At 43.8% G+C, this 25624-nt stretch overlaps 1 protein-coding gene across 1 annotated transcript in view; it reads right to left on the reverse strand.

Annotated features, from left to right (window-relative positions):
* The window catches only part of GRAMD2B (GRAM domain containing 2B), a 57643-nt gene extending 33093 nt beyond the window's left edge, over positions 1-24550 (reverse strand). The window contains exon 1 of the mRNA XM_079995636.1: positions 24352-24550. Coding sequence (XP_079851762.1) covers positions 24352-24479 — 128 coding nt within the window. The 5' untranslated portion in view covers positions 24480-24550. The remainder of the gene's footprint in view (positions 1-24351) is intronic.
* Between the last annotated feature and the right edge of the window lie 1074 nt (positions 24551-25624).

The following is a 25624-nucleotide window of genomic DNA, read 5'->3' on the forward strand; positions in this document are numbered from 1 at the left end:
TCCCAAAAAGAAAAAAAAAAAACCCTCAACAACTTTTGGGGTGTCCTGGTTTTTACTTTTAGAAATACGGCAACCCTAGCTGCTTATTTCGTTTGGTTTAGGGTTGCCATATTTCCCAAAGTAAAGTTCCAGACACCTGCAAAGTTTCCTTTTTGAAGGGTGCCAACAAAGTTGATGAGCTTTTTATTATTATTATTTTAAGGAACGCACCACCGAAACTGGGTACAAACCCAAATCTCCCACCAAAATGGTGGTTTTCAACTTCCGGGTTTCCCCCCCTGACGCCGTGTTTACACACGAAAACCAGGAATTACTGACATGTGGCAAGCCTAGTTCCATTTCTGGATTGCTTTCAGTGAAACACCTGGAAGCACTTCCACAATATAAGCATGGGGACATACCCTCCAGTTGCTCCAGCCGCTCTGGGCAGCTTCCAACAGAATTAATAACACAATAAAACATTTAAAGCAACCTCCCCGTACAGATGGCATGGAGGTGGGATAACTCCATCCCTCCAACATTTCTCAGAAGAAAATAGGGATTTTTGGAATTTTAATTTGGACAAAGATGGGAAGTATTACTAAAGACACTTGCTGGTTTGTCCAAAATTACTGAATATTTCGGATGATGCCAATGCAGATACATTGTCAAAAGAATATATATGATATTGGCAGCACAAATAGTAATTGTGACTCAGTGGAAAACAGCCCAAAATCTTGCACTGGACTGGATGCTTGATAACACTCAATCTGGAATATAGCCATAACAGAGAAAATCACACATTATTTGAGATTTCAATAAAACACTTTTTATACAATTGGGCATTCTTTTGTGACATATAACCCTCATGGCAAATCTGAAGCTATACTTGATGATCTGATAACACCAATAGTCTTCACTTGGAGTTTGTTATTTTAACTCACATGCAACTCATGCCTATTTTACAGTTTTTCATCTTTGGATACTCATTTGTTGTTAACTGTTGATTTAAAAAACCTTTATCAAAAAACAAAACAAAAACCCTTTACCAAAACACACAAACAGGCATTTAAAAACATGGTATGTCATGGGAAGACGTTCCAAAATGTAAGCTCAGTTTCTCCATTCTACAGAGTAGACCTTTTGATAAGATGCTATCTTCAGGAGACCGTCTCCTGCGGAGTAGAGTAACCCCTTGGATATATAAGGCGTAAGATGATCTTTTAGATAACCTTGTCCAAAGCTGTATAGGGCTTTGTATACCATCAGCACCTTGAACTTAGCTAAACTGGTAGACAGTGCTCACATCCAACTTGGCTTGAATGACACAATGTCAACAGACGCATGTGTATTGATGCTGCTCTCAGGCTAAGTGTCATTAGCCTGGTTTCATTATAAGTCCATTTCTCCCCTGCCCATGCATTTTGCCTCTCTAACAGCTGCTAGAGAACCAAACGCTTTTTAAACAGGTGAATTTCTCCTTTTTAAAATATCTCTATGCCAGAAAAAGCTTGACTCACTAACTGCTTGTGCACCAGGGGGCTGTTAAGAGCCCTATGAGAAATCAAAATAGGGGCCCTTGTGTCTTTTCTTAAGGAATCCACAAGGTTGCATTTTCTGATCCCCAACCCCACTCCACTCCTTGATGAATGTCATATCTGATCATGCTACTGTTTCCTGGATTACATTACCTTCAGTTGCTTCAATAACACCAGGTTGCATAGCTTCCACAACACCAGTTTGAGGATGCTTGTGGAATTCATATATTGCAAATTGAACTGACCCAGCCCCCAAGCTCCTCAGCTAATGTATGAACTGAAAAATAGTTCTCCATCAGACTTTTCCTGAATACAGGTGACTCTCGACTTATGCTGGGGTTATGTTCTGGGCATAGTGCCTAAAGCCAAAACCAGGTATTGTCATAACACATTGGGTTCAAAGGCAGGTGGGATTGCTAAAGTCTTTTTTCCTTTTTGATTTTCTTCCCTTTTTTGCCAAGCCTGTAAAGCTGAATGTGCACAAATTAAATGCGCTTAAGTTGCGGGTTACTTCTACTGCAATAGTTCTTCGCCCAAAACATTATGAAAACAACTTTTAAAATGTTTATTTTGGGATAAAATATATATATATAAACCTGTTTGGAAAGTCATATTTGATACATATGTAAATACAAATTATTGTTAATATTTTATTTATTAAAATATTTATAGACCACTATTTCATAAAAAGTGCCTTACGACAAGAATACTTAAAACTATATTGTAAAACCATATTAAAAAGTTAAAAACAGACATTGATTAATTGTGGAGAGATTTATTCTTTATTGCCTGGATAAGCTTGACGGAATAGAAAAGTTTTCAGCAGGTGTTTAAAAGCTAAAACAATTTAAAAATCTGCAGATGAATGTGGGCATAGAATGGAATGGACTTATGGCTGTACACATGTGAAAGTGTGAATAACGATGACAAAATTATGCTCCGCAACATGTCCGTTGAATGAGATGTGCTCCCAGGAAGGTGACTATAGGACTGCAGCCTTAGACACTGTGGTTGTATTAATCTTGGGTAAAACCTGGCAAATCATTTTAATCTTGAGATTGTGCCAGCAGCGACAAACAGGAAGCAGAATCCCCAGTACTCTATTTGCATTACAGTGGTACCTCGGGTTACAGATGCTTCAGGTTACAGACGCTTCAGGTTACAGATTCCGCTAACCCAGAAATAGTACCTCGGGTTAAGAACTTTGCTTCAGGATGAGAACAGAAATTGCGGGGCGGCAGCGCGGTTGCAGCGGGAAGCCCCATTAGCTAAAGTGGTACCTCAGGTAAAGAACAGTTTCAGGTTAAGAACGGACCTCCAGAACGAATTAAGTTCTTAACCCGAGGTACAACTGTATTGTATCATCAAGTTAACTGACTTTGTTCACTGAATTAATGAAGCACTGACATATGCTGAAAAGAATAATTCAGCAATTTCTCCTCATCCCATACAGGGGAAAAAGCACTATAAATAAATCAGAATTTATAAGAAGACAAAAGGAAAAAAAATGCTATGTAAAATTGCAAAGAAACATTCTTTGCTCTCCGATGCCATCTGGTTTTGTATGTTTATAGCACATTCAAAGGGCTGGATTTTTTTTTATTTTTATTTTTACTAATGTAGCTGAGCCCCTAGTCTGTTTTATTCCAGATTAAAGAATTTGGGAACGCTCTCACATCCAAAAATAGGGTTTAAGAGGATTGCCAACTTTTCAACAATATTTCATTTATTTATTTCTAAAGCTGGCATCTTACTGACTGGCTCGAGAGGTTCCCATGATGTATTAACATACAGTATTAAAATGGTATTGAATTAATGTAAAAATAAAAATAAATTTAAAGGAACCAGCACCCAAATCCAGCTGGCAGGTGAATATACTGTTGCTTGTGAATGACTCATTAAACACTTGAAGTTCCTTAAAACACTTGTGTAACTTCATTGAATCCATTGCAGAGTCACGCATATCCTAATGTGCAATTTCCTGTGGCTCGTTTTTCTTGTTCTCCTTGTATGTGGCTTGTTCTTTTAACGTGTCAGAACATACACTTGCATATTCCTGTTACATTTATTTATTTATTTATTTATTTATTTATTTGTTTATTTATTTATTTATTTATCTTTAGTCCCTGTCTTGCAATAAAATGTATTTCCCCTGCATAACATTGAGCAACTACAGTATAATACAGTGGTGCCCCGCAAGACGAATGCCTCGCAAGACGAAAAACCCGCTAGACGAAAGGGTTTTCCATTTTTCGAGGCGCTTCGCAAGACAAATTTCCCTATGGGCTTGCTTCGCAAGACGAAAACGTCTTGCGAGTCTTGCGATTTCCCCCCTTTTTTCTCCCTTTTTCTAAGCCGCTAAGCCGCTAATAGCCGCTAAGCCGCTAATAGCGCTAAGCCGCTAAGCCGCTAATAGGGTTGCTTTGCAAGACGAAAAAAGCGCTAGACAAAGAGACTCGCGGAACGGAATATTTTCGTCTTGCGAGGCACCACTGTAACGGTATTTCCCTTAGCATGCATAAGTCTCCAAAATACTTTTTTTGTGCTATGGTTGCAATGGACAGCGGAAATGTTCATTCTTCACCATCCGGCCTTTCGGATTCTGATGTCACATTGTTATTCTCCCCCTCCTCCTTCACAAATTGTTCTTTGATGACAGTATATTGAGAGGCATCTCTGGTGAGGACGGGGTCTCCTCGTTCTGTGATAATAGATTCCTCAAGTCCTGCTGCTGTCAGCTGGGTTTACGTTGAAGGACTTAAAACAACTTCGCTTCATTCTGATTTGCTTTATTCTGCTTCGCTGTATAGTTGCAATTCTATACACTTGGGGGTGTTATTGTTTTCATTTTGATTATGTATTTTGCGGTTTAATATTTTGATTTCGTACTGTGAACCGTCCTGAGACCTCTGGGTATAGGGCGGTTTATAAATTCTAATAACAATACACTTAACTCTTAAGCACTCCTCGTGCATTCAGCTGAATGTGTGAAACGGCAAGTGGGAGCCATCAGCCCTTCACCCTCAGTGATGCTCGTGAATGCCCTTCCCTGCTGATGCTGATTGGTGCATAGAGTTTCCAACATGGGAATGGGAACCTTCAACAATGAGGAAACCCTGTGTGCAGTAGCGCTGGTTTTTAACATTGTGGCATAGCACCTACCCACCCTAATTTGCAATATAAAGATAAAGGTACCCCTGCCCATACGGGCCAGTCTTGACAGACTCTGGGGTTGTGCGCCCATCTCACTCAAGAGGCCAGGGGCCAGCGCTGTCCGGAGACACTTCCGGGTCACGTGGCCAGCGTGACAAAGCTGCATCTGGTGAGCCAGAGCCTTCCCGCTGGTAAGCGGTCCCTATTTATCTACTTGCACCTGGAGGTGCTTTCGAACTGCTAGGTTGGCAGGCGCTGGGACCAAGCAGCGGGAGCGCACCCCGCCGCAGGGATTCGAACCGCTGACCTTTCGATCGGCAAGTCCTAGGCGCTGAGGCTTTAACCCACAGCGCCACCTGCGTCCCTCCAATTTGCAATATAGTCCAGGTAAAAAAGTATGAAATATGGACTTTGAACCAGTTTGGGATGATATATCGCCCAGTCCTAACACACATCATGATTTGCAATATATTGCCAGGTCAGAAATTATGAAAACGATATCATGATATGGACTTTGATCCTGTTTGGGATGATTTATCGATATATTGCCCAGCCCTAATGGGCAGGTGAAGCAGCTCCATTCTAAAGTTGATTATGCATTGGTCAGGGGTGTGCCTGGTGCATAGCATCATTGAGGGGGAGAGTTTACCCTGTGCTTTTCCCCTTTGCACATTCAGACTGAGTGCCTATAAAGTTTCGCTTGGAAAACCCTCTGAGCTTCATAGGAGAGCTGGGAAGCTGGGCCATTCCATATCTACAAAACAAACCCAATTGAGCTCTTCCTATCCCATGGCGTCAACTGACTGGATATTCAGTGAAACCTACCTGGCCTCTTGAAGCCAACATTCAGCCTGCAAGGCTTGCAGTCAGAAGACAGTGCTGGTGACACAGAAGACAACGTTTGGTGTCTGACTGCTAGGAGCCCTGGTCAAGATGCCCCTACCCCCAGCACACTGCATTAGCAAAATTATCCTATTTGTTACAGGAAACAACTTTTACTTTGCACGCGGGCTCAGACCTGGCGCCTTCTGATTCCAAGTCAATAAACCAGAGTACAGATGCATAAAAGAGTCTTTGCCCTGGGCCTATCAGAATAGTTTAATTCTTAGTATATTTGCTTTGTCCACTACGGTCCTGCAAAGAACTTTGAAACTTAATAGTCTGCACAATTGTACTATTGGTCCAATAAAACAGATTAGCTAACTCTGCTTTATCTCCATTGTGTATGTATATGGATTCATTGAACTCACATGAAGTCCATCCAAATACCTCTCTTCCCTTAGGAAGCTAAGCATTGGAGGTAATATATTAACAGTCCTTGCAGTGCTCTCTGACAAACAGAGGCTGTAGGCAGCTTTTGTGTAGTATATTATACAGCAGGGGTAGTCGGCATGGCATATGCCAACATTTCTCTGATGATAATAGGGACATCCTATCCCAGAATAATAATGACAATAATTTTATTATTTAAACCTTACCCATCTGAATAGGTTGCCCTAGTCACTCTGGGTGGTTTCCAACTTATATAAAAACATTAAACATTAAAAAACCTTCTGTATACCAGGGCTGCCTTCAGATGGGACACCCTACCATACCCTCCAACATTTCTCCCATGAAAATAGGAATGATCTGAGGAAAAGCAGGACATTCCAGGATCAAATCAGAAACTGGGACGGCTTCTGAAAATCTGGGGACTTTTCTTGGAAAACAGGGACACTGAGAGGGTCTGGCATGGTGCTATACAGATGTTGTTGGATTCCAAGTCCCATCAGGCTCAGTCGGTCTGGCCAAGGGTATGGTACAATGGCTGCATCTGGAGTACGCTGTGTTTGCTACCCCTGCTATACAAATAACTGAAAGCTGGTGAAAATACACAATCTGTGAAAATGCATAATTAATTTGGTCTTTGCTTGTTGGGAATATGCAAAGACTAAATCCCTATGAACGACAAAAGCAGAAAGATCATGCAGATTGCAAAAGCGGCTATTTGTCCTTAGAGAGACCCTTTTCAATTGCTCTTCGGGTATCCATACTCTGTGTAGCATGGAAGATTCTTGGCTCATTTGGATATTACTGCAGGCCCAATCAATTTTGGACTGCTTCTCATTCATTAACCAGAGGCCGTTGCTCAGGAATGGGCTATGGAATGGGCAGGCTTGCTGGAGCTGATGTGGTTTGTATCCCGCAATGTCTGGAGGGCATCAGGACATGTGCTTATTCTTGCACAAAGTATGTGCTTCAACTACAGACGACAAAAGGTGTGAAGGGAGAGTCTAAGCCCATCCATCTGACATGTTGAGACTCTTCCTCTTTGTGTCTTGCTCATTGCTGATATAAACCTGATGCCCCCCTTTTTGGACAGGAGGGGAATGGGCATAGCCAGGATTTTGGGGGGGAACAGAGCCTCAGTTAGCCTATGCATTTTTTATTGATTAAGGGAGGGCAGCTACCCCTCCCTGTCCCCACTTGGCTGTTTCCCTGTGCTCGCTCTATGGTTTGAGTTCTCATACATTAACCTCGGGTTAAGTACTTAATTTGTTCTGGAGGTCCGTACTTAACCTGAAACTGTTCTTAACCTGAAGCACCACTTTAGCTAATGGGGTCTCCTGCTGCTGCTGTGCCCCGGAGCACGATTTCTGTTCTCATCCTGAAGCAAAGTTCTTAACCTGAAGCACTATTTCTGGGTTAGCGGAGTCTGTAACCTGAAGTGTATGTAACCCAAGGTACCACTGTACCTAAGTTTAATAAAGGGTCATAAAACCATAGAATTGTCAAGTTGGAAGGGACCGCAGGAATATTTTGCCCAACATGGGGTTCAAAACCCAGAGATTTAAGAGTCTGGTGCTCCACCAACTGAGCTAATCCAGCTAGGGTAAAATTTAGCTGCTTTTTGGAATATGAAGGGAAGATGCCAGGCCAGTGAAAAATACAGGCTGAACCAGTTCTCTTGTTCAGGAGATTGCTGATAGCGATGCCCTTATGAAAAACACAAGAAAAACGTAAGTACTGGGCCATTAAGAACGATGGATCATGCAGGCGCCTGTTTTCCCCGCAGCTGAGAAGTGGACAGAAGCAGAAGAATTGAGAGGGGCAGGTTGTCAGGGTCACAAGGGGCATGATACCACCCCAGGAAAAGAGGATGTCCTTTTTACAACAGAGGTTTGGGGAGCAAGGATTTCTGGGAAGAAGGAGCAGGAAGAACTCCATGCAGAGAGTGAAGGGCGGCAGAAAAGCTGGCTGGTTGGAGCAGGCTGTTACAGAGTGATATGGCGATGGCGCTTAGGATGCCTCTCGATCCAATTTTTCCCTGCTGGGGAGGACAAGCTCCTCTGGGGATGTAAATGTTGTGAACTCTCTCTCTGTGTATAAAGATTCAGGTTCTAAATAGTGTAAAATAAACTACATTTTTTTACATTTCATAAAGACCTGAGTCTCCACTGTGCCTCATTTTCTGCAAGAAACACAAACCCTGGTTAAGTGCCAAGACCCCTGGAATCCTGCTACTGCCCAGCAGCAATTGGGGTGGCCAGTAACACTATGCATGCTGGATAGGGCATTGATGTCCCTGTTGGTGTTAATAACGGATTAGGGCTAATCAGGTCTCTAAATTAACTGAATAGCTGAAAAGACTTCGAAGGAGAGTAGGAAACAAGTGTGCAATCCCACAGCCTGTTCTCAGTTTCATATCCAGAGTTATGGATGCGAAGCATTTCCACTGGCACTGGTCCTCTGCAGGTACTGCAAAATAGGCACAAGACATGCAGAATTGAAGTGGAAACTGCCAGGCCCAGATCCTGAGGGAGATTCTTTAAGTGATGTACAGACGAGACAATTCAGCCAGGTGCAGATTTCCTGGCTCCTGTGGCAACAAAGAGAGAAGCCACGCTTGGTGACGTTCTCCCTTCTCTCTGTGCAACCTGTAAAGACTCAGAAGTCCTCTTAGAGTAGGGTTACCAGATTTTTTCCAATGAATCTAGGGACACTTAAAATAATACATACATAAATAAATAAATAATACACGTTCGGGACGTTGATGCTGCAGCGATTGCGGTGGCAGAGGGTATGGCTGCTGCTTTGACCTCAACCTCCACGTTTCCCCTTTGAGGCTTCTATCTCCTTTCTCCATGAGCCTGGGCACCCCTGAGTTGTTGGTTCTTTGGTGGTGGTGGTGGGGAAGCGGTGTGCGTGGGTCAGGCATGGAAGGTGGAGAAGGAGGGCCAAGAGCAGCGGCGGTGGCGAGGTTCAGGGAGCGAGATGCCTCCTTTCCCATCGGAGCAGACCCAATCCCATTCCTACTTGCGTCCAAGCAGGAGGGGGCGGGGATCCCTCAGCTGGGAAGAGAGGCTTCCCGTTGGCTAACTGAGAGGTCTCTGCCCTCTCCTGCTTGCACGCAAGCTCTGATAGGCAGCGTGAAGCCTTCCTTCCCAGAAGCTGGGAGGCTGCTCCGATAGGCTGCATTTCCCGGGGACATTAAATGAAATCCGGGGACATTCCGGGGATGGAATTTGTCCGGGGATTTATTCATAAATCTGGGGACTATCCTTGGGAAACGGGGACGTCTGGTAACCCTATCTGAAAGGCTGAACCTGGCAACTTTATATGCAATGCCACCACTTGGAGAATCCATGGATTGGAACCTGTGCAAATTTGGACAAGATGGATTCTTACATGGGGTTCCAGATTTTTGAGGAGTGAAGTCAACGAACTACTCCCCATTCAACGGCCATTAAAAAATTAATGTTTTAAAGGGGCCTTAAGTTTCAAACCCGCAGAGTCTTATAAAAGATAAATAGGAAACTGAGCAGTTGCCAATGCAGATGGAAAATCTTCTCAAACTGTGAGCTTTTATTCTGCGGCAAGATCTTGTTACGCAACTACGCAGCTCAATAGTAGCTGTATTATTATGTAGTCTTAATAGCCTATGTATTATGGATGCGGGGAAAACATCTCTGTGAAAAGCCAATGCAGCACAATTGGAAGCCCCTATTCAGTAGAGCAATCCACACCCTAAACGGCCCATCTAGATGATTAACAAAATTGCATCTCGCCCACTTAGCATGACATTGTAGCCATGATTTAGATTAGAATATAGCAATGCTACATACAGGGCTGAACAGTACCCGCTTGAACAAATCTACCATTGTTACATTTTAATTCTTTTTTTACTTGTACTGAGATCCGTTCTTCATATTTTTCATAGCCGTTCTGAAATCCTGCATAATTTCGGATCTTGAGGTCTTAACCCATCTGCTCTGAACTTTGGAGAATGTTAGATTGGCACAAAGTCCTGCTTCTCCCCGAAGCCTTCCAACATACGCAGAGAGTTAGCAACAGGAATTTCTATCATTCACACAGCACTTTGGAGAATGTTAAGCAGCTCTTTCTTATCTTTGTGAGACTGCCGTCAAATCTCCTTCTTCCCTAAGTGCTTTGTGCATACCAGAGGGAGGGAGCTGGGGGTGAGGCCACACAGAGGAAAGCCAATATTTATAGGGTGTTATGTACATGGATAAATTGGCATTTTATATTCAAATCAGACAAGGCAGAATTATCAAGTCAGTCTTTGATAGATGGTTTGTGCCTTAAGGGGGACGCAGGTGGCGCTGTGGGTTAAAGCCTCAGTGCCTAGGACTTGCCGATCGAAAGGTCGGCGGTTCGAATCCCTGCGGCGGGGTGCGCTCCCGCTGCTCGGTCCCAGCGCCTGCCAACCTAGCAGTTCGAAAGCACCTCCGGGTGCAAGTAGATAAATAGGGACCGCTTACCAGCGGGAAGGTAAACGGCGTTTCCGTGTGCGGCTCTGGCTCTGGCTCTGGGCAGAGCAGCGATGTCACGCTGGCCACGTGACCCGGAAGTGTCTCCGGACAGCGCTGGCCCCTGGCCTCTTAAGTGAGATGGGCACACAACCCCAGAGTCTGTCAAGACTGGCCCGTATGGGCAGGGGTACCTTTACCTTTACCTTTACCTTGTGCCTTAAGGAATAACAAGGGCTTCTGCAAGGATGTTTTGGGGAGGGGGAGATTAAAAACAAAACCAAAAGGGGGAGCAGGCTAATTTCTTTATCTTTTCTTTTTCGTTTTTGAATATTTTATTAGTTGAATATAAGAACAACAAATAATCAAATACAAGCAATCAAATACAGTTTTTTCCTACCCCCCCCCCCCCAAAACCAGCCCCAACTATGTCCAGGTAATTACGTTAGTAATATAATCAAATAAAAAATTATTTATACAGTTGCTGGTTTAAAAAATATCATTCCACATGCTCCCATGTGTCTTAGGTCGTTTAAATGCATGTTCTGTCTTTGATGCATAGCTAATAAAGGAGACCACGTTATGTAAAAGTTAAGTAGTTTCTCACGTTGTTTTCTTTCACGTACTCTTTCTGTTAACTTTTCCATCAAAATTAATTCCCAGACATAAGCATACCAAACTTCATATAGGTTCACGTTTAATGTCCTCCAGTGTCTAGCAACAGCAAGACATGCTGCAGTTATAAGATGCACAATTAAGTCTTTGTCTCTAAGATTTTGTGAGGCTAATTTCTCAAAAAGAATGAGAAGAAGAAATGAGTACCTTTTGTCTCATCTCAGGTTTTTCAAATGCTAGAAATCTATCGTATTTAAAACGTGAAATTTGGAGGTTATGGTTCACCAAGGGAGAGACTAGCTCCACTGTAGACATCTACAGTATGAGGAATAATTTAAGGCAAGCTAAAGGACTATAAAATGCCAGGTATCATTTCTGTAAATTTGTAGCTAATTTTGTAGTGCGTTTCTTCTTCCTCCTGTTGTGGATATATTCTAGCAAACTTTCTGAAGTCAAAACCGCAGCATACAGTGCTGGAGAAATGTGATTTTGCTGCACTGCAAGTGCTGCCTTCAGGAATGGCGTTTATCCCATGCTGCATTTGAAAAACCGCTGCACAGTGAATGAACAAAAAAGGGCATCATCTTGAAAGCTCTTGATCAGTTTAATTGGGGTCCTGTTTCTCTGCCAGGATCCGAAAGAGCTGCTTTAGGCACATCAAGGGCTTGGGACACATCTGGTGAGATTCTCCGTCCTTTTTTCATTGAACAGCAGGTTTCTGTGCTGCATCACACAGACAACCTTTGAAAGTTGCAGCTGCGAAAGTGATTTTCTGTGCCGCATGGGGGTACAGACTGTTCCAGAAACACAAGCTGAGCCACCACGCCACCTCTGGCAGGCTGAACACTTTGGTTCTCAGGCATGGTTTTCAAATGGATCTTAAATAAAAATTCTGCCATGCATTTCTAACTTCAAGTGCACATGTTTTCAAATAGATACACACAAACAGGATATTGCAATGTTTGGTCACAGAACTAGGTTTGTTTCCTATTCTGAAGATCGCCTTTCTGTTCTGTTTATATTCCTGGAGCCCGAGGGAGATATAACACAGCTGCTGGTGACAAATTCTGACTTTAACATTTCACGGTTATTATTAGTTTACTACAAACTGTTTCTAGAAACTAAGAAGCAAACCATAATAGCCAACCGCAACCCAAAAGGCTGTTTAAGGGGATGCCAACTGGTTCCATAGGAAGACCTCTCCTCATATGTTTTCCCCATATATGACAATGCCAGTCATGGTTTTTCTTCACCTAGCAATTATTTTACCTTCCACGTACCGTATTTTTTGCTCTATAAGACTCACCTGACCATAAGACGCACCTAGTATTTAGAGGGGGAATGCAAGAAAAAAAAATTATTTAAAGGGAGCGCTGAGCAGAGCCTGTATGCATCCCAGGCTTTGCTCAGCGCTCCCTTTCACGAGCTGTGTGGAGTGCAGGTGTTGCCCTTCTCCCTCCTTGGGGAAAAGCCCCCAAGAGCCGCACACATGCTCCATGTGGCTCTTGGGGGCTTTTCCGGGAGGTGGGGGAAGGGACTGAGGGGCTAAGCCAGAAGCTAGAACAGCAAGAGGGAGCACTGCGCAGCGATCCCTCTTGCTGTTCCGGCTTCTGGGAAAGTTGCGCAGCCTGCATTCGCTCCATAAGACGCACACACATTTCCCCTTACTTTTTAGGAGGGAAAAGATGCATTTTATAGAGTAAAAAATACAGTATATGGTATTTCTTACCATGTATGTGTTTCTCCAACCCGAGATATAACTCCTGATCCAGGTAGCCTAAATGACCTTGCCCAGGGATGGAGAATCTTTCTTCCTGCCTGAGGGCCAAAGCCCTTCTGAGCAACAGCCTTCAAAGGGTCAAATGTAAAAGCAGGTAGAGCAACAAATGGAAACTCTGCAAGCTACACAAACTCCATCCTTCATCCAGGCAAATAAAAGCCATTATCAGAATTCAAGGACACATTCCAACCAGGCAAAACAGGGCCAGTGAGGGAAATAGCCTGGGTAGAGATGATGTGGCTTGGGAAGAGGTATGGTGTTGGAGGTTCCTGAGGGCCAGATACAGAAGCATGGAAGATTGCATCTGGCCCCCAGGCCTGAGGTTACCTACCCCTGATCTAGCCCTAGTGGAACCTTCTGATGTACAGCCTTCATACCAGGAGGCCTTCAGCAGGAAAATCCTATGTCTTGTGATGGAGCCCATTCCCATTTGTTTGCCAGGTCCCATCACGTTGATCGTGAGTTCACTGAATTCTGTCCTAGATTATCATACCCCTCAAGAACCCCGATTAAATTGGGTCATCCCATTTTGGGGTTTCGTGTGCCCATGTGTGACAGCACTGCGCCCCAAAAACATGTGTTTGGGAGCTCCATACTCTCGTGTGGATCACGTGGTTTGAGCGGAACCCAGAAGATGGGAGTCCTAGTTTTTAATCTGGATACATTGGAGGGTATGTTCACATTGTACACAATGGAAGTCTTTGTATTCTTTTCTCTTGACCTCTTTTTTTGGGGGGGGGCATTCTGCCCTCCTTGGAAAGACACAGAGTGTTTGTGCACCCGTTTGTTAAATGCTTCTTTAAAGGCCCTGGCAACCTGAGGTCCCCTGTAATAGGCTCGGGTCTGCATTGGAGTTAGTCCTTAGTTCTTATCCAATTGATATGGAAACACTTTGAACCTATGTCTACCTGCGACCTTTGTCTCCTTTCTTTCAAGTTAGTGTTGCCCATATCTAACACCTTTCCCAGGAGGGCATGTGACCTAAGCTTCAGACTCTCTTACTCACCATAGCACTGCATCTACCAGGGAAAAGAGTTTTGACATCCAGTTCACTGTTGGTGTTGACCTGTAAAGCCCTAAACGGCCTCGGTCCAGTATATCTGAAGGAGCGTCTCCTCCCCCATCGTTCTGCCTGGACACTGAGGTCCAGCTCTGAGGGCCTTCTGGCGGTTCCCTCACTGCGAGAGGCCAAGTTACAGGGAACCAGGCAGAGGGCCTTCTTGGTAGTGGCGCCCGCCCTGTGGAACGCCCTCCCATCAGATGTCAAAGCGATAAACAACTACCTGACATTCAGAAGACATCTGAAGGCAGCCCTGTTCAGGGAAGTTTTTAATATGTGACATTTTAGTGTACTTTTTATCTTTGTTGGAAGCCGCCCAGAGTGGCTGGGGAAGCCCAGCCAGATGGGCGGGGTACAAATAATAATAATAATAATAATAATAATAATAATAATAATAATTCCTAAAATCATCTCTATTTTTCATTTAGTCTTCTCCTTCCAGTTTTCCTGCCTGGCTCTAATAATCAACATGCTCTCCAGACCCTAGGCTCTGGGCCTTATGACAGGATGGAACCGTTCCAATGACAGGGAAAAACCCTATTGATTTGTTATGGTGAGCCATAAAAGGTTCATCACACTTCTCCTGAATGACTTCTCCTCAGTGACTTCCCTCCCACTGGACTGTTTCCACTATCACATGCTGTGAGTTGGCAGAACAACCTCTCCTTGCCTCGTTGGAGGACATTCCATTAACAACCATGAAACATTTACTTTACCCAGAACAGTCCTAGTCATGGAGCTCTGTAGGAAGGCTGCTTGATCAAATCTATCTAAATCTGTGAAACACTGCGCATTGGACTCAAACGCATAGACAAATGCTCTTCTTGATAGGGCTGTCATCCATAAACTGCTCTGCTCCTTAGGCATTCCAGATTTCCCGGTTTTGCCTGCCCAGAAAAATGAACACCTGGAGGGGGGAAGGACAGTTTGCTTACCTGCAATTTATGTTCTTTATACTGTCATCTGTGCAGTCCCCTCACCCTCCTTTCCTGTCTCCTTTCCTTATGTGGGATAGGTAAAGGCAAAGGGACCCCTGACCGTTAGGTCCAGTCGTGGCCGACTCTGGGGTTGCGGCACTCATCTCACTTTATTGCCCGAGGGAGCCGGCGTACAGCTTCCGGGTCATGTGGCCAACATGACTAAGCCGCTTCTGGTGAACCAGAGCAGCGCATGGAAACGCCATTTACCTTCCCGCCGGAGTGGTACCTATTTATCTACTTGCACTTTGACGTGCTTTTGAACTGCTAGGTTGGCAGGAGCTGGGACCGAACAACGGGAGCTCACCCCGTCGCAGGGATTTGAACCACCGATCTTCTGATCGGCAAGTCCTAGGCTCTGTGGTTTAACCCACAGCGCCACCCGCTATGTGGGATACTCACATGGTAATGAGAATGGAACTGGGCAGAAGAATGCTCACCCTATTCTTTCAAGCAGACTTTCTCTAGATGTTGCCCTCCAGATGTTGTTGGACTACAATGCCCATCACCCTAACTATTGGCCATGCTGGCAGAGGTTGATGGGAGTTGTAGTCCAAAATTATCATGAATGCACCAGGTTGAAGACAAAAAAAGCTACTTAAAGGCATGCACAAAAGGAGAAGAATGTTCCCTTCGGAAGTAGAAGCAAGGCTTGAGATGTCAGCATCTAGGCTTTTGGCCTAGAAAATGCACAGACATTACTCATGGATTCTGGAGAAGAGGAACTGATACGTGTGACTGAGGAGACGTTAGTTAGATATATGCGGTATTTGAATACCAAGAATACTACAGGAAGAGAGCTGGAGGAGTCTTAACCTTATTCACCATCACCACTCATATCTCTTCAGCAGCACTAATCAAATATATATGAGAAATGAATACCTTTCTCTTCCCTCATTGGCTCCTGATTGTCAGTTTTCAGCTGTTTATCTAATTACTGCCTCGGATCATTTGCCTGTCGCATAGCTGACAATGGTATGCATTTTGGCCAGCCTGAAATCCTCTCATTAAATTACTTAGAAGATCAAAGATTTGCGAATACAGTTGTGTGGAGTAACCACTTGCATAGCAAGAAGGATATAATATATATATATATATATATATATATATATATATATATATATATATATATATTAGCGGTGCTTCTGAGTAACTGGGAAAACCAAACTCTTAATCAGCTACACTTCAAAGAATGGATGTGACTGCCAACAGGTAATATAAAAATAAGAGGAAAGGGCACCACACCTGAACTAAAACTAAAACTAAAAAAAACTGTAGTTTCAGCAGAATGCATTGAACATTTAGGGTGTACCTGTTCATGCACTTAATGCCACAGATGGATATGGGCATTGTTTTCTGTATACCTGAAGGAGCATCTCCACCCCCATCGTTCTGCCCAGATGCTGAGGTCCAGCTCCGAGGGCCTTCTGGCGGTTCCCTCACTGCAAGAAGTGAGGTTACAGGGAACCAGGCAGAGGGCCTTCTCGGTAGTGGCGCCTGCCCTGTGGAACGCCCTCTCATCAGATGTCAAGGAAATAAGCAGATACAGTGGTATCTCGGGTTAAGTACTTAATTCATTCCGGAGGTCCATTCTTAACCTGAAACTGTTCTTAATCTGAAGCACCACTTTAGCTAATGGGGCCTCCCACTGCTGCCGGGCTGCTGGAGCACAATTTCTGTTCTCATCCGTAATCAAAGTTCTTAACCCGAGGTACTATTTCTGGGTTAGCGGAGTCTGTAACCTGAAGTGTCTGTAACCTGAAGCGTATGTAACCTGAGGTACCACTGTACAATGGTAACTCTGGGTGCGAATGGGATCCGTTCCGGAGCCCCGTTTGTATCCTGAAGCAAACGCAACCCGTGTCTGTGCATCTGCGCATGCATGGGTCACGAATCACTGCTTCTACGCATGCGCGTGACGTCATTTTGAGTGTCTGCGCATGCACAAGTGCCAAAACCCGGAAGTAACACGTTCCGTTACTTCCAGGTCGCCACGGAGCGCAGCCCGAAAATGCTCAACCTGAAGCTACTTCAACCCGAGGTATAATTGTATCTTATTTTTAAAAGACATCTGAAGGCAGCTCTGTTTAGGGAAGTTTTTAAAGATGGGCGGGGTATAAATAATAAATTATTATTATTATTATTATTATTATTATTATTATTATTATTATTCTCTGTACTGTAAGATCCTGAGAAAATCCATGACTGGCTCTGGTTTCCTGCAGCATGAGTAATTGGCATACATGTAGCAAGATGAATTTATGAAACAGCATCACATGCTATATATTGGCAGATCACGTTATTCATTCACTTGCTCCATTTACAGCCCACCTTTCCTCGAAGGAGTTCAAGGCAGCAGCATCCCATTTTATGGTCACAATAAGTCCCGTGACGTAGGAGTGGCTGAGAGAGAACGACTGGCCCAAGGTCACCCCGTGATTTTCGTCATTGAATGGGGGTTGGAACCTAGGTCTGAGAATCAACCTCCACCACATGTTGTAAGGATGCCCAAGGGGGTTGTGGGGTCACATTGCAAATCCCTGCTTACTGCGGCCAATCCAAGCACTGAATAAATTCCAGCAACTAAAGCTTATCCTGCCTTAGAGACAAACCAACTGTTTCAGGAAGCACAAATAAATCTACAAAAATAATCTTTTGCAGTATTCCAAAACAGGATAGGGACGCGGGTGGCACTGTGGTCTAAACCGCAGAGCCTAGGGCTTGCCAATCAGAAGGTCTCAGTTCGAATCCCCGCGACAGGGTGAGCTCCCGTTGTTTGGTCCTGGCTCCTGCCAACCTAGCAGTTTGAAAGCACATCGAAGTGCAAGTAGATAAATAGGTAACGCTCCGGCAGGAAGGTAAACGGCGTTTCCGTGCGCTGCTCTGGTTTGCCAGAAGCGGCTTAGTCATGCTGGCCACATGACCCGGAAGCTGTACGCCGGCTCCCTCGGCCAGTAAAGCGAGATGAGCGGCGCAACCCCAGAGTCGTCCGCGACTGGACCTAATGGTCAGGGGTACCTTTACCTTTACCTATAAAATATGATTATGAACTGGACGGGGATGTCTCCATCTTTTCAAAAGTATTTTTAGAAGGTTTTTTCCCCTTTTTTAAAAAGGAATCTGCCTATGTTAAAATACAAAGAAAACCAAATGGGAAAACATACTTGATACAGAATGATGAGGACCCTACTTCGAATGCATTTACCAGCAGGAGAATCTTAAGAGGTTTTCAAAATATGCTGCAGGGTTTTGTTTTTTGCTTTTTGAGGAATTTTATTGTTTTGTATTGTAGTTTACCCCCGATTAATTGATGTTGGTATGTATGCACATGTATAATATATATATGTATTTGCAGAGAGAGACAAAGAATTCATTATTTTTGTAAACCGCTTAGAGGCAGTTTCAGTACTGAGCAGTATATAAATAAACATATGAAACAAATAGATCAGAATGGTTGGCTGTTTGCTGCAACGCCAGCCAACATGATTAGCCCCCTTGAAATGAGATCAGAGTGCAGCAGAATCGATTTTCACACAGTAAGTCTCATTATTTGGGACACAGGTCAGCTGGGCATGATCCAGACAAATATTGCTTGCTACACCACAGCCATTTTAGATTGATTCTGTCTCCATCCCCGAGTCACAGATACTTCATCATCGTGGAGACATGTCAAGATGTGCACTTGTATAAATGATAGTGCCTTTGCTAGAAACATCTTTTGGGTAAGGCCAAAACAGCAACGTAAACTCTGCTAGATGCTGAAGGTAAAAATACAATCCAGGAAGCAAACCTGATGGCCTCTTTTTCTTTCTATCTTTCTCAGGTCACAATCATGATGATTCCCAAGGGTATCTGTCTGGTGGCACCGTGTGGATAGCTTTCAAATATTATCTGTATAGTTAAATGATCTAGATAGCATCTTAAAAAGCAGAGACATCACCTTGCCAACAAAGGTCCGTATAGTAAAAGCTATGGTTTTCCCAGTAGTGATGTATGGAAGTGAGAGCAGGACCATAAAGAAGGCTGATCACCAAAGAATTGATGCTTTTGAATTATGGTGCTGGAGGAGACTCTTGAGAGTCCCATGGACTGCAAGAAGATCAAACTTATCCCTTCTTAAGGAAATCAGCCCTGAGTGCTCACTGGAAGGACAGATCGTGAAGCTGAGGCTCCAATATTTTGGCCACCTCATGAGAAGAGAAGACTCCCTGGAAAAGACCCTGATGTTGGGAAACATGGAGGGCACAAGGAGAAGGGGATGACAGAGGACGAGATGGTTGGACAGTGTTCTCGAAGCTACCAGCCTGAGTTTGACCAAACTGCGGGAGACAGTGGAAGACAGGAGTGACTGGCATGCTCTGGTCCATGGGGTCACGAAGAGTCGGACATGACTAAACGACTAAACAACAACAGTTAAACGATTTCTAGAGTTATAGCTGTCTATCCCAGGGGTCGGCAAAGTTTTTGTGGCTTGGGCTGGTTCACGGTCCTGCAGACGTCGCGATGGGCTGGAGAGTGCGCACGCACGCATGCGCGAATGCTATTTCTGGTGCTCCTTCCAGTGCGGAGGAGGCGTGCGCAGCTTCCTATTGTCTGCAGGACCTTCCTGAAGCCAATGGGAAGCCAGCCAGCATCGCAGAATGCGATCCCCGCTCTGCTCTATGCCGGTTTAGCATGGCACACGGGAGCCGACTGAGCAGGTGGTGGGGGTCCCTGAGTGGGCAGCGGGGGTCCATGGGCTGGTTAAACAACCCCCATAGGCCGCTTGTGGCCCATGGGCCTGAGGTTGCCAACCCCTGCTCTATCTGTTATAGGAGGGCTTTTTTTCAGCCAAAACTTGCAGGAACACAATTCCGGCACCTCTCATGTAGGAGCCATTCCAAGAGAACAAGGGAGGTGTTCATGGTGAGTTCCGACACTTCTTTTTCTAGAAAAAGAACACTGGTTATAGGATCCAGAGCAGGTCAGGCATTTGCTATAATGAAACAGGATTGTTGGGCAATAGAAAATATCAACAAATTAGTGTGCATCTCTCTCTGTGTGTACATGTATGCCTTCATTCAGAGAAATCCAAGTCTTTTGATGAGAAGGCATAGGATAAAAATGCTATATATTGATTAGCAGGGGGAAAGGGGAGCCAAACACGCTGTTTTGATTGGCTATTACGCAACTCTAATAGAATTGGTTTACTTTCCCAAGGTGGGATTGCAAACGGCGTTCTGAGAGTACTTTGAGCAGCTGGAAGTTGGGGAAGGAAGAGAAAGAGCGACCGTATGGAAGAGTTCACCCTTAACTAATATGTAGGGTCCGTGACTTGTAGTTTAAGGGTGAAAGCAACATAACAAAGATATCTACCAGGAATCAGAGGACAGGGTTTTTCTATTTTATTTTGATTACCTGCTCAGCTTGGCTGTCTGATTGCAGAATTAAAATTGCTACTGCTAGAGAATGAAATACATGGCTGAACGTGCTTTTCTAGTGCGGTTTGGACAAATTCAATTCCCCTTTTCAAGGTTAACAGCTCTCACGGCAACAGCTAGGTTACCTTTTTATACTTGACGGTACAGGGTAACAGAAGGAAATTCATTAAGTGGTGGAGGTAGACTGGTATATATCTCATTCCTTTCAGGATGAGTTGTGATAGTCCCAAGACTGGCAGAAGGCCCAAACAACACTGCGTTGCAAACTTTACACAATCCACTTCCATAAGTACCTCGAGAACGCTGACTGTCCATAGGTACAGAGAATACACCATACAATACAGTCATACCTCGGGTTACAGACGCTGTGAGATTTCGGGTTGCGCACCGCGCTGAACCTGGAAGTACTGGAACTGGTTACTTCTGGGTTTCGGCGCTTGCACACACACAGGAGCGCTAAATCGTGCTTTACGCATGCGCAGAAGCGGCGAATTGCAACCCGCGCATGCGCAGATGCAGCGCTGCAGGTTGCGAACGTGCTTCCCGCACAGATCACGTTCGCAACCCGACCATCCACTGTCCTTTAAATATACCACAAGCAGATCAGAGTCTAAGGCTGTGTATGCACTAACCCATCTGTAGCACAAAAATGCGTGTTTTTTTTAATCAATCCAGAATTATACATGCTCATCCTCAACATATGCCCCGGGTGATGCCAAGCGAAATGAGACAGGAATGGCAGCATCTGCCCAAGGGCAAGGAGGATTCTTAGGTGAGGGTGGAGATAGCTCAAGTGGCGACTGGGAGAAGCATTTTAAAACAAGTGGGAGGGCTGTGTCCAGTGCTTAAAAAAAAAAAAAAGTTTAAGGGTACTCTCATTTTGACTCAAGAAAACCACCATTTTATAGTTCAAATCGGGAAAAGTGAATACAATAAAAAAACTGTTGTAAAATTGAGGAATGCTAAGATGTCAAGGGGTAAGAAACAGAGAATTACAGCTGTAACTAAAAAAGTAAAGGAAATTTAATGAAAGGGAATCAAGATAAATTGACCAAGGGTTGCTAAAGAACCATAAAACAAGGATGCAGGGATGGGGAGGTACGGGGAAGTCGAAGGAAAGAAGGTGTATGAAAATACAATTATGAAGTTATACTTGTTTAAATGTTTTGTATGTTTTTGTTTTGTGTTTTGTTTCTATTATGTGTTTGAAAAATGAATAAAAAATATTTTTTAAAAAATAAAAAACCCCCACAAAAGCTGATGCAAAGGTCATGTGCTAACTTCCTTGATACAACTATCAGGATTTCCTGAACAGTGAGTCCAAGTCTTTTGTTTGAGGGTAGGAATCAGGACCTTCTAGATCCTGCTGCCCACAAGGTGTGGTTACTTGATATTGAGTTGGAAACCCTTCCCATGATTAGGTCATCCATGCCTTTTCCTTCTTACACATGCCCCAAGTGGAGAAAGGAAGCGGTGATTGTGGTCTTGGTATATTCCCACCTACAGCATCAATGGGCAGGTGCGCCCATTTCAAAAGGACACACCATGGGGTAAAACAACGAACTTTTATTTTCACAGCAAAACTAGTTTTTTAAGGAACACTTTTCAAGAGCAAAAATATGCAATAGAACTAGATTTTGTGCGGACTACGATATAAAAAAGCAAGCACTCAGTTTCTAATGATTCTAGAATAAAATGTTGTGTGGCTGCAGCTTCTATCAAGATAGCTGGTGCCCATTTTATTTAGCTTGACTTAATTGCCCGCTGCTGATTCAACACAAAGCACACAGAAATGATTGCATTTCTCAGCGTTATTGGCAGTTGTTGATATTCAATAGCTGATTCGAACGAGACATCTAATTTGGGAGGGCAGACGGAATATTTGCTTCTGTACAATTTCTCACATTTGCTACGTCAGCAATATCAAAGTGTCTCATCAACAGTTTGACAGCATTATGTAAGGATGCCAAAGTTCTTGCTTGTGGAAGCTTCACGGTGCAACCGTGAAACTGATTAGTGCTACCTGTGCAGTAGGCTTAGATCTCATTCCAAAGTTGATTTAAAGTGCACTAGAAAGTGCCAGCTCCAGCATTTTTAGGGTGTGAGGAGAGGGTCTTGGGCAAGGTACCCCCAGTGTGTCTGGTAACCTGGGATATCCAAATCAAAAAATCTTTTGGTCCACATCTCATCTTTTGGGTGCTATGGCAGTACTGTGGGTTGGGGAGCTAGAGCACATTAGCTCTAGAGATGGGATAATTTGCCTATTTCCAATCCACTACAGTGGTACCTCGGGTTACGTATGCTTCAGGTTACATACACTTCAGGTTACATACTCCGCTAACCCAGAAATAATACCTCGGGGTAAGAACTTTGCTTCAGGATGAGAACAGAAATCGCGCAGCAGCAGCGGGAGGCCCCATTAGCTAAAGTGGTGCTACAGGTTAAGAACAGTTTCAGGTTAAGAACGGACCTCCAGAACGAATTAAGCACTTAACCCGAGGTACCACTGTACTGTCATTTTAATGTATCTTACTCAGTTCTGTTCCATGGTTGAATTACTTAGGGTTGCCATATGTCTCGGACATAGCTGGTATTTGGCCTTCGCAAACAGTGTCTGGGAGAAAAATGGTTAAATGTCCGGGAAATCCAGACATATGGCCACCCACGTTGGGAATGTCGTTTTGGGTGAATTTAATAATAAAAAAGCTCAACAACTCAAAAAGATCAACAACCTTTGTGTCCGGATTTTCACTTTTTGAAATTTGGCAACGCAAATGTACATTATACATTTTTTTTAAAAAAAGAAACCAGAATGCACATATAAATGCATACTATTTATATATTTAAAGCCCCAAGAACTGTTAGAACAGCCAGAAAATGACAAAATCTAGTTGCAAGTGTGATTCCCATCTGTACATTAGTCTGAGAGGTGTGGATTGGTTCATTTCATGTAGGAATGAATAAAGATCAAATTCTCCATGCACCCCTATTTCCGTCATATCTACTATGGTAGTGAAAATGAAGCTTGTGTGGGAAATGTAAAGAAAAATAAGGTACTTTCTATCATATCTGGTGGACCTGCCCCAAGGTGAAAGACTTCTGGGAGAAGATTTATAATGAATTGAAAAAAATGTTGAAATATACATTTATTAAAAAACCAGAGAGGCCTTTCTTCTTGGAATAACAGGTCTGGAAAGATGTTAAATTATTTTTGAAAGATGTTAAATTATTTTTGTATGCCACAACTGCTGCTCAAATTTTATTAGCTAAGAATTGGAAAACACAAGAAGTACCAGCAGTGGAAGATTGGCAGATGAAGATGATGGACTTTTCGAAGCTAGCCGACCTGACTGGAAGAGTCCGTGACCAGAAGGAGGAGGAGTACCAGGAAGAATGGATGAAATTTAGTTAAATATGTTAAGTTAAACTAATTGGAAAAATTTGCAAATACCAGATAGGTTTAGGATTTAAATACATAATGTGATGAATCAATATGTTTAATGTTGAATTGGAAAGAAAGAAAGATGTTAAGCGATTAAGTTAATTTTTTAAGAATATTGGATTTGGAAAACCGTTAAAATGATATACATTGAAATTCAACCCGGGGGGACACGAGGAATTCACTTAACTATGTAACTAAGTTTGATTTAATACGGTGGAGGTTTATGTTTGTTTGTTTATATGTCTGTTCGTTTATTATTATTTTTTGGAAAATTAATAAAAAATGAAGCTTGTGTGAATCCACTTTGCGTCTCATAACTGAGACTGAACTCTCTAAAACTGCCAATTAGATTAAATGGGGTGTGCCACAAATGCTTGCCTCTATTCGGTTATCCCAAAAGTGACCCTAAACATTTTAATTATGGGGTCTGCCTTTACAGAATCTGAGCTTGGCCGGACCTGATCCTCGATGCAAAACTGAAACTTCATTAACGTCCCAGGAGAAATGTATCAGCTACACTGAGTGACCCACTTAGAAGCAGTAGATAATAATCCATTGTGTCATCGGTAAGGTCATAATTATAAACCATTAGGTCAAAATACTCATGGAACGATTGGAAAGAATCTTTTAAACATACCTGATGAACACCGAACCAGTGCTCTCGGTAGCGCTGAGCGGAGGAGGGTCATCGCTTGACTTGCGGGAGCGAGACTGTCGCTTAAAATGAAAGTCCAAGTCTTGGAGATCATGCATCTTCTTAACCATTTTAACAAAATTAAATGGCCGTTGGAAAAAGAATAAATGCTTCTCATCTGTCCCCAGACATATCCTTTCGCAGCACAGGTGTTTGCTGATATTTGACGTCGATTTTTATGCTGAACCTAGTTCAGGAAGGAGTTTTCTTTATGAGTTAATAAGTTACTTATTTGAACAATGTCACATGCTTCTTGTGTACCTGTCTGAAGGCAGCCTTATTTACTTAGTACTAAAACCTAGGTATTAGTAATACTAATATACCGCTAAGGTGGCTAAGAAATCGAGCTATTTAAACATATATTCCTTTGGTAAACGAAGCAGTATTTGAAAGCCGTACTCTGGCAACATGGCTCATTAACCCGCTTCTATACAGAGCGGCATTGCTAAACACAGTTTGCCAAATCTGTGCAGTAAACTGAGTCTGGGGTATTGGAAATGGGTTAAGTTTCTAAGCACTGGTAAATCCTGCCTCCCACTGAACCCTGCTAAATCCGCTGATTTCGGTGAGATCAAGGCTAAGTAGCAAAGTACATGTTGTATCAAAGGTTGGCACAGGGCTGGGGAAAACCCCTACCAAAGAATTTGAGGAGCTTTCAGAACTCAAGGTCAGACTCAATAAGCTACAGGAGATGCACAATTGGATTCCTCATTGCTTTCTATTTTTTCTTAAGAGCAGCCCTGAGTTGGAGCCCTTCCTTGCTTGCCATCCCCCAAATTCCAACCTTTCCCAACCTTGGGTCCCTAAATGTTGTTGGACTACAGCTCCCATCATTCCTTGCCAGCATGGCCAGTGGTCAGGGGCAATGGGAAATGAAGAATACCTGGGACCCATGTCAGTCACAGCGATGGAGCAAGCCGATTGGGTGCCTGGGGCGGCGCTTGTGCCCTGCACCCACGGGCAGGGCCAAACGGGGCAGGGCGCTCCGTAGGGCCTCCGAGGAGTCTGTCCTGCCTCCTCCCACTCAGCTGCCCTACAGCTGAGGGGGAGGCAGCGGGCAGACCGTGTGGGGCAGCGTGAAGCCTGCAGACGCCCAAGCCACCGCGTCACTTCCAGGAGAGACGCGAGGCTCGGGCATGCTACAAGCCCCGCAGTGAGTGCTGCCCGACATTTTGTCACCCCCTCAGTGGTGACCCGCTCCCACCCTCTTCCTCCG

The sequence above is a fragment of the Podarcis cretensis genome, assembly GCF_951804945.1.
Source record: "Podarcis cretensis genome assembly, chromosome: 11".
Taxonomy (NCBI): Eukaryota; Metazoa; Chordata; class Lepidosauria; order Squamata; family Lacertidae; genus Podarcis; species Podarcis cretensis.